At 41.7% G+C, this 12,140-nt stretch overlaps 1 protein-coding gene across 2 annotated transcripts; it reads left to right on the plus strand.

Annotated features, from left to right (window-relative positions):
* Positions 1-113: 113 nt before the first annotated feature.
* rpl22l1 (ribosomal protein L22-like 1) lies at positions 114-9,018 on the plus strand. Of its 2 annotated transcripts, XM_088322571.1 has the most exons (5): positions 114-158; positions 3,126-3,239; positions 7,239-7,360; positions 8,477-8,624; positions 8,984-9,018. In XM_088322571.1, exons 1-4 carry the CDS (start codon positions 150-152, stop codon positions 8,616-8,618), a joined length of 387 nt encoding a protein of 128 aa, XP_088178697.1. In that variant the 5' UTR covers positions 114-149; the 3' UTR covers positions 8,619-8,624; positions 8,984-9,018. The 2 variants fall into 2 exon arrangements, 1 of the variants encoding a protein (XP_088178697.1); XR_015847677.1 differs by lacking the exon at positions 8,984-9,018 and having other exon boundaries at positions 123-158; positions 7,169-7,360; positions 8,477-8,512.
* Positions 9,019-12,140: the final 3,122 nt, after the last annotated feature.

Here is a 12,140-nt window from a genome sequence, read left to right on the forward strand (position 1 = left end):
TTCCAACAATATGAGATTTAAAAAAAAATCATTATTTTTGGTTGGTTTGTTTTTAACTAGTAAAACAAAGAAACAAAAATCTCCGGTGATTTTTATGACGTCTCGTGTCCTCACTTCCTGATCTTCCTTTCCGGTTCTTATTTTCCAACATGGCGCCTGTAAGTCAAGTCTTCTGTCTAAATTAACTTGTTTTGCAAAATAACCACACGTAATGTCATGGATTGTGTGTATTTATGATTAAACCGTAGTCTGTGTTGTTTTGTTTAAACTTCTCATTTTTAACAATCGATATATGGTTAGCTTATGGGCGCTGTCCGGCACATGCGCGCACACACGTGGAAACTTGAAAACGTGTTGATACAGTTCACATTGTATAGTTTCAAATAATACTCAACGTTGACCACCTTACATTGACTTTTCTATCGCACGGTTTAACATTGGATTACGCAAGTGTATTGTTAAATGACACATTGTGTTCTCAAGCATAACCTGGAAGAGGGAATTGGCGAAACCAGGCTGCACAAACGACCCGCGTGGATAAGGGATCTAACCAACCAAGTTAATAAAGTTCCTCTATCTAACACAACGCCAAGACTTTAAAGCTCTAGTGTGTCATATTTGACCACTAGATGGCACTGCACTGTCCGACGTGACGGAAAACTAGTGCCACAGAGCACAGCGAAGCAGCAAGACTACAGATTAACATGGCACCGGTGCCACAGCATTCAAGAAGAAGACAAATATGGCAGCTCACTAAGTAGGGATTTCTCTTTGAAAAAAAGACAAAAATTTCCCGGAAGTGTTTTCTTTAATGAATATAAAACCTTAACATTGGTGTAATAGCTTGTTTATTTTTGCTTAGTACCCAAATCAATGCATTTTAAGTGAATGATTTTTTGGGACGAGTAGGAGACACCAAATGTTTCAGACAGTATCACACAGTAGCTTAAAATGTGGACAAAATGATGCTCCACTTTTTTGGTGCTGAAAAGTTGATTGTATGGATCCTACTTTTTTTTTTTTGCTTCGAGCTATCAGTTTTGTATTCATTCTTTGTACAACACCATATCACATATTTACCATGTGGATAGGATGTAATCATTAGAATGATGAAATATATAGATCTTTGAGATTTGTGGTGATTATGGGATGTATGTAAAATGTAAATGTGCTTCATTTACACAGCCCTTTAACACAATCCTTTCAGTGGACCACAGTGCTTTACAATAAACCCAAAATAAATAAGTAAGAACCAAACAAAAAAATAAAATGTATAAAAACAATTGAGGACAATATAATCGTATCCAGGGTTGGGTAGGGTTACTTTACCTGGCTTACTTTCAATTACTTTTGGATTACTCCAATACCAAATATGCTAATACAAGACAAAATAAACTAAATATGAATAAAATGACTAAATTTTGTGCAGGCTTGTGGAGTAACGGAATACATGGAACGGCAAAAATGATTTTGGCAAGCTGTTTGAATTTATTTTCATTTTGTTTCTGTCGCATTTTACGTTAGTTTTGCCAGAGATCAAAGAGATCAAAGTCAGGAGAGAGAACTTACCACGTGTTGTGAGTCATAATTTTATTCATATTTAGATAGATACTTTGTTCATCCCCGAAGGGAAATTCACATTTCCAGCAGCATCCCTGAGCTGAGAACAATCGAAAATAACACGGGAGCTGCTGGAGTGGCTGCCATTCGTGACGGCGCCGGAAGAAAAGATTCAATTTGAATCATGTACAAACAAACAAACAATTGAATCATGTACAAACAAACAAACAAAATATTCATGTTTCAATAAGTGGAGTGTTAATAAAATTGGGGGAAAATAATTTCTGATACTGATATAACCAGATAAAACTAATTTTAAGTTACCTGTCCAAATGAATGTTGTGCCATCTCACCTTTCCCACTCTCTCTCCTGCAGTTGACTTGCTGCTGCTCGCTCCTGAAACTAATACTTACCTCTTTGTGTATTGCCTGCATATGGCGGAAGAGGTGTCTTCAATTTGAAGTAAACTCTGTCATATTAGTCACTGAAAGCTTCAATATAGCACACCATGGCAAGGAAATCTCCGGGGACCTTTTTCCGAGTACTAAACTACATTAATCTGGCGAAGAAAATTGAGAAGCTATAGAATATTTCTTGGTTATAGATGTTAATTTGCATTGTAATTTTTTACAACTACAGAAGCTGCCGTGCGCCATAGTAGTCACCCAGCGCTCTGGTATTTGGTTTAGATACTGAAAAATGTGTCTTTTGTGACGCACATTGGATAGATATCCTAAGTTCATAACTAGTGATCGCAAGAGCAAAGAAGAGATCCGCAGGTTCGAGAGCGTTCTCTATTCGGGCCCCGGTGCTGTGGAATGCTCTTCCCCCTGAGATTCGATCTGCAACCTCAGTGGAACTGTTTAAATCTAGGCTTAAAAGACACTTCTATTTTATAGCATATGAATAACCTATATTTTATGTTGACAGATATGCATTAAAGCAAGTGAGCCGTTTGAGAGCCGGCTCTCTTTAATGAGTTGAGCCGAAAAAGCCAGTTCTCTAAAGAGAGACGGACTTCCTTTTACTACATCAAACCGCTCGCTTCTTTTGCGACGAAAAAAAACGATACCGAGATAGAGGCTACCGCGGCGAACTCGTTTGACTTGATTGATTTGCCGTTTCGTGATAGTCGGTGTATTCCGGATGGTACCCATCATTGACAAATTTGCGTTTTTCCGTACGGATTTTCTCGTACGTCGTACACGTCTTAAAATGCATAATAAACGTATTTTGTACGGCAAAACCGTACAGGTTGACAGGTATGATGCATATTAGTTTCTTTTATTAGCATATTTGGTATTGGAGTAATCCAAAAGTAATTGAAAGTAATCAAGTTAAAGTAACCCTACCAACCCTGATCGTATCTGATAAAATTTAAAAAAAGTGTTCTCGAACTATTGAGTATTTGAAGCCATCCTGAAAAGGTGCGTATACAAATAAAAATGACTTTAATTTTGTGCCTGCGGTCATTTTGTTGTTCAACCAAGATCTAAATCATACAATGACAAAGCTGCTTTCTTGATTTTGTTCATATAACTTGATAATTATGGTGACAATCCAGATCCTTCAGAAGAAGCAATGTGTTGGCAAGAAGGTCAAAAATTCTCCTGGATGGAAATTCAACCTGGACCTGACCCACCCCGTTGAGGATGGCATCCTGGACTCGTCCAACTTGGTAAATTTTAATTTTAAAATCAACAAATATTTAAATACAGTAGGCTTCCAGGATATGACAGTTGTTGATTTTGAGGTGGGGATTGCTAAGTGCGCCAAAAATAATATTGTTTAATCTTTGGTGATAGAAGCGGGTTTAGTGCCACAGTGCTACTTACGGCAACTCCTTTTCTTAAATAAATGATTGTGTTTCAAATATAATACAAGGCTAAACGGATGAAGGTTCGTTAAGAAGTGTTCTGCATAAATATTTAGTGTTTATTTGAGCTTTATGTAAAAGAAGCAAAATAATAAGATCCGGGTTTTTTTGCGTCGCTCTTGACTATTTTTAATAATAAGTAAACCGTGTAAGGGTATTCTGTACAGCCCTTTGAGTCTTCCTTTGATTTAGGGGAATTTAAACCTATAGTCTGTTCGTTGATTGGGTACGTACTGTATCAAAAAAAAGCTTGAACCGCTGTGTCATTCATGTTTATTTGTGACACCCTGAATCACAAGTCTTAAAGCGCTTTACAGACTATTAAAGACTACAGATATATTTCTAGCTTTTACCATCGTGTACCATGAATTGAACAATGTCAAATTTCTTGAAAAACTCCAAGAAAGTCTGAGAAACGGCTTTTTTTAAAGTATGCATTGCATGCTCAACTTTCCTATTTGTGCATTTCGTTTTTTGTTCTTTTCCTGTTTTTAGTTGTTCTCATTTGTGTTACCTCCGATATCTAAACAATGCTTTCCATTAACACAAAGGCACTTTGCTTGAAAAATAACATTTTAATGTAAAACCCTTAAGTTATGCAGGAACGATGCATGAACTTTGCGTGATTTTTTTGCACCACTGGTCTGAAATTTTCTATCTACCTATCTACCTTGGTCATATCCCTCAAGAGGGGTGACCGACAGCAAGACACACACATACAAAAAAAAAAAACACAATTTTTTTTTTGGGACCATGGCCAACCCAATTGCCCAAACAAGTTAGGCACCCAAGTTGGTCATGCTTTCGTCCCTCCAGATGAAACGGGACACCAGAAAGCGGCCACGTCACTCGGGTCAGGGTGACAAAACACACTCTTGTTCAACAGCAGGGCCCGACAGCTTTCACTGGTTTACCCCTGCCGCATCATACGGGTACCCAGCCCATCCTTAAGAACGCGTCCACAATCCCACTATCCTTTCACAACACCTCTCCACTCCTTTCTATCACCAACAAGAGCTCCAGCTTCCATTATATTTAGACCTCTTTCCTGCAGTGCACTCATAACACCATCCATCCACGTCAATCGCGGCCTTCCTCATGGTCTCCTTCCATTGACTTGTGCTCTGTAGATCCTCTTCAACATTCGCTCCTCATCCATCCTCTCCATGTGTCCAAACCAACCGAATACTCTCTTATCAACACGCTTGCTCAGTTTCAAGACTACTCCCGTTCTGTCTCTCACAATTTCATTTCTCAGTCTATCCAATCTTGTCACTCCTAACATAGTCCTCAAACACTTCATCTCAAAAACATTCAACTTCCTTTTTAAATCTGCGTTCAGGCTCCAAGTCTCTGCACCATACAACACAGTCGGCACAATCACACTCTCATACAGTCCCCTCTTAGCATCCATACTCATACTCTTGTTGTTCATCACTCTCCTCAGAACACCCAAAACCTTGCTTCCTTGATTCACTCTGTGCAATACCTCACTCCATTCCACCAACTGCAGCCACATCACAACCCAAGTACTGAAAGCTTTCAACTTCTTCCAGCACCTGTCCATGCAACCTGATTTCTAACGTCATGCCCACTCCATCACGTGAACACTTCATCACCTTACTCTTCCCAACATTGATACATAACTTACGCCTATCACATACTCTTCCAAACTCCGTTCCCAACCTTCTCAATTTTTCTTCAGAATCAGCCACAAGCGCTGTGTCATCTGCAAACAACAACTGATTTACCTGCCACACCGTTCCACTGTTGTCCATCATGCCTACACCTCTCCCAAAAACTCTTTAATTCACCTCTCTCACCACACCATCCATGTACACATTAAACAGCCATGGTGACATCACACACCCCTGTCTCACACCAGTCAACACAGGGAACCACTCACTTGTCTCACTCCCTACTCTTACACATGCTCTGCTGTTCATATAAAAACTCTTCAATGCTTCCAACTACTTTCCACCCACTCCATACATCACCATCACTTGCCACAACGCCTCTCTATCAACTCTGTCATACGCCTTTTCCAAGTCCATGAAAGCCAAATAAACATCCTTACCTTTTGCAAAATATTTCTCACACACCTGTTGTACTGCAAACACCTGATCCACACATCCTCTTCCTTTCCTGAAACCACTCTGCTCCTCCATCTCCACCTCATTCGTTCTTTCTCTCACTCTCTTAATCAATACGGTTCCATACAGCTTACTGTCAACAAAGTGATACCTCTCGAATTTCTACATTCACACTTATCACCTTTACCCTTATACACTGGCACTACACCAATCAACAGGAACCACACCACTTTAAAAGCATACATTCAACAAGCGTACTAACCAGTCAATCATAGCTGTGCCACCTTTTTTCAGGCATTCAGCAGTACAACCATCCAACCCAGGTGCCTTCCCCCCTTTCATTTATTTCACTGCCTCTTGTTTCCACAGGCTTTACATTTAAATCACCCAACACGGGCATTCTCTCCATACCATCGATCGCCTCGACTCTCACTTCTCTCCCATCCTCCACATTTAGCAACTCCTCAAAATACTCTGCCCATCTCGTCCTGACTGCACTACTGCTAACCAGCAATCTATCATCCTTATCTTTCACTTTCTCTTCCTTTCCAGACTCACTGTTTCTTACTCTTTTCACTTCTTTCCAGAAAACTTTTCTCCTTTCCTCAAAGTTCACTCCTATCTTTCGACACCATTCATCATTTGCTTTCCTTTTTGCTGCTTCCACTGCCGCTTTTACCAACCTTTTCTTCACTTTATATCTTTCATACGCATCGCCACTCTTGTCTTGCAGCCACTCCTCAAAGGCACGTCTCTTTTCTGTCACAGCCTCTGATACCTCATCATTCCACCATTCACTTCCTTTCCTAATACCTCGACCAACTTTTCTCATTCCACACACTTCTTTTGCACTCCTCAACACTGCCTCTTTAAACCACTTGTATTCAATTTCTACACTCTCCATTTCTCTTCCACTAGCCCGTTCATACTCTTCCCTTATCCTCTCTTTAAACTCTCTTTCCTTTTCTGCCTTATTCAACTCTGACATTTTCACTTCTTCCCTCACACTCTTCTTATAACTAGCCCTCCACGATCCATCTATTCTATTTTCCTTACACATAAAAATTATCAGACATACCACTCATTTCACCTCTGTAAACATGTACATCCAACAATCTACTTAACATCCCTTTCTTAAGCACTACATAATCCATCAGTGCTCTGTCCACCATCTTGCCACTCCACTCTGACAAAGGTATACTTATTCAGGTCCCTCTTTTTAAACAATGTATTTCCAATCACCAACTCATTTTCCACACATAACTCAATCAATTTCTTCCCACTCTCATTTCTTCCTGGTACTCTATCTACCAATCACATTTTCAACCATTTCATCACCCACTCTAGCATTCAGGTCACCTAGTATTACCACTTTCCACCCTTCTTTCGCACTTGCCACACATTCGGACAAGTCCTTCCTGAACTCCTCTCTCTCCTCAGCGCTTCTGTCTGAAATTTGGATTTATTTTTTTTATCTCCCCCACTCCAAATCGTGCAACCCCACCGTACAGTGTGAAAAAGTTTGTAAGGTGGGGTTGCTGTATCCTGAGGTCGACTAATCGCTGCTTGTTTTCAGACAATGCAAGGCAGCGCTTCACTCTATCGTTAGCGAAGTTGCTAACTATACTTGTGGACTAGGGCGCCCTTCCCTAGATCCCGTTGTGCTAGGGTTACCTTCCCTAGCGTGTTCCTCTGCTTTTTCCCATAGGAAAATTTTCTGAGAGAGAAAATCAAGGTCAATGGCAAGACCGGAAATCTCGGGAATGTTGTGTCAGTCGGACGCATGAAGAACATAATTCACGTCACGTCTGAGAAGCAGTTCTCCAAAAGGTGGAATCTTCTGATATGGTTATTTCTTTTGCATTGGAATTACATAAGAATTATAATTTTCTGTCTCTTCAACGTAGTACATTGTGTACAAGAAGACCAGACCGGGAATTCCAGAAAAAAAAAACATACTTTTTTATGCATTAGAGTTAAGTAAGAATTAAAATTTTCTGTATTGTCCTTGATTACAACGTAGTGTACATTTCTACAAAGAAATGACCTGACATTCCAGAATAAGCATGTACTCAAGACTAGAGGTCGACCAATTATAGCGCGGGCCAATTATCGGCGCTGATATCTGGAAATTTGGCATTTGTATTTATTCAACCAACCGATTAAATACATTTTGAACTGGGTTATTAAGGCTCAAATGCATTCAAGCTTTTTTCTTCAGCCTTCTGTCTCGGACAATATCCACTCCGCACTTTGGATAAGCGATTGAGGGCGGAGCCACTGAAGCAGGAAGAAAAACGTTAGAGCTGAATAAACAACGGCAGCTCTGTTAACTCCTGAGGCCTGACATGCCTGCCAATCAATACCGCTGATCATATTGAGATTTTTTTCAAGTCTATTGTAGAAATTATGGTGTCAAAAGTGTAGTTAACTTGATTTAGGGAAGCATGTTCAGGTGGAGACAGATATATTAGCTCTTATCATAACATTAGTTGGTCAATCAAGCATGTGTGTTTGTGATTGAGAGAGCATAAAAAGTGCGCCGAAGTGGAAGTGAATAGCTGTTACCATAACATTAGTTCGTAAATCTCTCTAAAACTGGAGTGCCTACACTTTTCATTGTTATTTTTTTGGTCGAAGTTAGATTAGTTATGTTGTGTTGAAATAGGGTTTATTCATTTTCTGTAAAACATTTCAGAGAGCTGTTAAAGTTTTATTTAAATTTATAACAAGTATTCTGAAATGAATATCGGCTCCAAATATCAGATATCGGCGTCCTCTTAATACTAATGATCAGCATCGGCCCTGAAAAACCCGTATTGGTCGATCCTTACTCAAGATTTGCTAAAGCAGCCCACGATTTTCTAGGTTGTGTTGGTGACTTAGTAATTTTCTTCTTTCTGCTGTTTTATGTTTTGGTACGAAAAGGTTTATCTTCTCCCACAGGTATTTAAAGTACCTGACCAAGAAATACCTGAAAAAGAACAACCTTCGTGATTGGTTAAGAGTGGTGGCCTCCGACAAGGAATCGTACGAGTTGCGTTACTTCCATATCAGCCAAGACGACGAGTCCGAAGCAGAAGACTAGGCAACTCTTTAGATAGATAGATAGATAGATAGATAGATACTTTGTTCATCCCCGAAGGGAAATTCACATTTCCAGCAGCATCCCTGAGCTGAGAACAATCGAGAACTGCAGGAGAGAGAGTGGGAAGGAGAGAGAGTGGGAAAGGTGAGATGGCACAACATTCATTTGGACAGGTAACTTAAAATTAGTTTTACCTGGTTATATCAGTATCAGAAATTATTTTCGTTTGTACATGATTCAATTGTTTGTTTGTTTGTACATGATTCAAATTGAATCTTTTCTTCCGGCGCCGTCACGAATGGCAGCCACTCCAGCAGCTCCCGTGTTATTTTCGATTGTTCTCGATTGTTCTCAGCTCAGGGATGCTTTAGTCATGATACAATAAATTTTGTGGATAGAACTTTGCTCTTCTGTGTTTTTGTGTATACGACTGCTGTTTTATTGTGAATAACATGCTTGCTCTTGTGTCAAATGACATTTTGTTGATTTTTGTTCCAAGCGAGGGGGTCACAGACGTGGTCATTGTGATTTTCTTGGACCAGCCCAAAGAAGTACTGGGTAGTCTTATCATCACTCATTGTTATTTTGTTTAGGTAATTAGAAAATAGAAACTATGGAAACGTCCTGGTAAGTTTTTCATAATGGTAGTATCTGATTTCTAACTGGTAAAAAGAAATGTTAACGTGATCATTTTGTGACTGTGTCTTTGTGTTAGTAGAGGGTTTTGACCAGTTATGTATGGGTGCTTAAAATCCTTGAAAATGCATGAATTTCAATGTTTTCTAGGATTTAAAATTGCTTGAATTTGGGGTGACGATTTTGTAAATCATAAAAATTTGTGGCCACTTTTCACGGGTTTGCTTAAAAATTATGACTATACTGCTCTCTGCTAGTAATTTGCCAATGTACTTCTTCCTTCGAAAAATCCCTACCCAACAACCCACAACACCAAATGCATATACGTGTTCTATGGTTACAGTAAGACTTCGGTTATCGCGGTTAATGGGGAGCAAAGCCACCCGCAAAAAGTGAAAATCTGCAAAGTAGCGGTGCACCTTAAAAAAAAAAATCTCATCTCATTATCTGCACCGCTTATCCTTATTATTCGTGAGCAAGCCCCTAACTCGCGACGCGGGTACTTTCGGGCGCGTTACGCACGACACCGCGACGGCCTCTCTAAGCGCAGCAGAATGCGTGTTCACGCGAGGGGGGGATTTTGTACAGGAGTCGGATTTGGGGACAACACCGGCGCGCGGTTTTGGTGCGGCTTCTGCTTCACCGCCGTAATGCATAATAGTCTTTTTGAGATCCCGTCAGCAAACACGAGCTTTAACGTGCGTGGCGCACCATGCTAAGCCGGGAAGGCTCTCGACTTACTCTGGCCGTACTGAGTGTACTGGTAGCCCACGGCTGCCACTGCTGGGTCCACGCGGCTTCCGCTTCACCGCCCCCTAACCCCCACAGGTCCCCCCTATCCCTTTCCCCCCCATCGAGGGCCGTGTAGCGCCATGTAGAGCCATCGCGGCCCGAGCGGGAGACGTGACGAAACGTATTTTGTAGAATACGATTGCGCTTTATTGTTTAAATAAATGCATTATATAGCCTACGATCACCCAATTATTTTATTAGCTCGCTTTATGGTTTCAATGAGCGTATTATATAGAATACGATCGCTTTTGTCGGAAGCGCAGCAGAATGCGCGTTCACGCGAGCGGGGTAGGATTCTGTACGGGAGTCGGATTTGGGCACAACACCGGGAAACGAGAACGGCGCGCTGTGCTAGGGTCGTCGGCCGTGGGGGATTCCCGCAAAAAGTAGCGACGCCCCTTAATTTTTTTTTTTTTAACCATTACAGACCGCGAAGCTCTGAATCTGCGAACGTCGAACCGCGATGTAGCAAGGTCTCACTGTATATGAAAATAGCGTCGACACAAGAAACCTCGGCGACTACGTATAGTCGTGGAACTGAGCAATTGATCAATGGCTTTAGGGCTAGGACCTTAGCTTGGCCTTTTGGCTGAGAGTAAGTGTCCCGGCTCCTAGGCTTTGTAGCGTATTATGAACTGACCGATAACGGATAATGGATAATGAATAACGAAGATAGAACAATAACCCTTAAAAACCCCTAAAAGAAACGTGCTGTTACAACTGGACCGAGCCATCTTTCGCTTTGTCTGGGGCTCAAAGTGGGAAAGGATAAAAAGAGATACAATGAAAAAGAAAAAGGAAAAAGGGGGGAAAAGAGTGCCTGACCTCCAGCTTTTCCTGGGAAGCAAATATGTCTCTCTCCACTTCCAAAAAGCTGTGGGCCCACCCAACAACCCGAAAAGTCAAGCAATGACCCGTTTTTGGATGGGCTCATATTTGCGGAAGCTAAAGCTTGTACCAGACAATCGTTTGATTCCAGTTTCGTTTAACTTGCCACCAACACATCTCTTTATTCGGGATTTTTTGAAGAAGTTTGATTTGGAAACACAAGAATGTCACACTTTACAAAACCACAGGGCCCTTATTGCTATTGTGCAAGAGCGAGCTACATTAAGCCCTGTGCGGGGGCTTGCGTTTGGCGAATCCACAACGGTTTGGAGCAACGTCAATCATCCTGCCCTCCCAAACAGACTAAGAGACTTGTCATGGATGGTGGCTCATGAAGTTCTCCCAGTCAGAGCTGTAATGCACCACCGAGGAATGTCAGCGACTTCGACGTGCCCTCGACCTGGCTGTGGCGCCCAGGAGTCGGTGAGGCACCTTTTTTGTGAGTGCAGCGCTGCCAAGGTCTTGTGGACAATGGCCGAACAACTAGGAAAGTTCCCGGACTTGCCAGCAGGAGAGGTCCCTGATGCACAGTACGTGCTTTACAGGGTGAGTCGGTCGAGGAGGCATCGGAACGACTTTGCCAGGGACTGGCTCACTCTCGCCGCCATCAAGGACGCCATCTGGACCTCCAGAAACCTGCTGGTATGGAGGTGCAGGCAGATCCCCCCCGTGGCTGTGCTCCAAATGGCTGCAGATACCATACAATCTGCGAGCGGCGGGCCTAGGACGCAGCCATAAAGAAGACTCGTCTGCACCCACCCGGAAGGGGGAGCCGGAGCTACACTGTGGGAGTCCCGGCAGCAACGGCCTGGGTTGTGGAACCCAGAAGGGAGAGGACCCACGCAGAAGGGAAAGGACCCACACAGAGGACTGGAAGAATGCTGCTTGGGAGGGTGGGATGGCAGAGCTATGCCCTTGCACAATAGTATTGCCTTTTACACGCTGGTTAACTACTGTTAAAAGAAAATAACTCTGAAATTGTTTAATTGATGTTGAAAATGTCAGGAAAAAATGTTAAAACGTCATATCGTCACGTCATATTGTCAAATATAAAAAAATTGTGAATATGCTTGATGGCTGTGTTTTGCTGCTGTTGGTGTCGGTGGATTTGTTCAGACCGAGGACAATCGACTTTGGCCTGGACGGATCTATTGACACTAACAAAGATGTTATATAATGAAATTGTGAATATGTTTGATTTTCGAG

This window comes from Urocampus carinirostris, chromosome 18 (genome assembly GCF_059441175.1).
Source record: "Urocampus carinirostris isolate Australia breed hairy pipefish chromosome 18, RoL_Ucar_1.0, whole genome shotgun sequence".
NCBI classification, from domain to species: Eukaryota; Metazoa; Chordata; class Actinopteri; order Syngnathiformes; family Syngnathidae; genus Urocampus; species Urocampus carinirostris.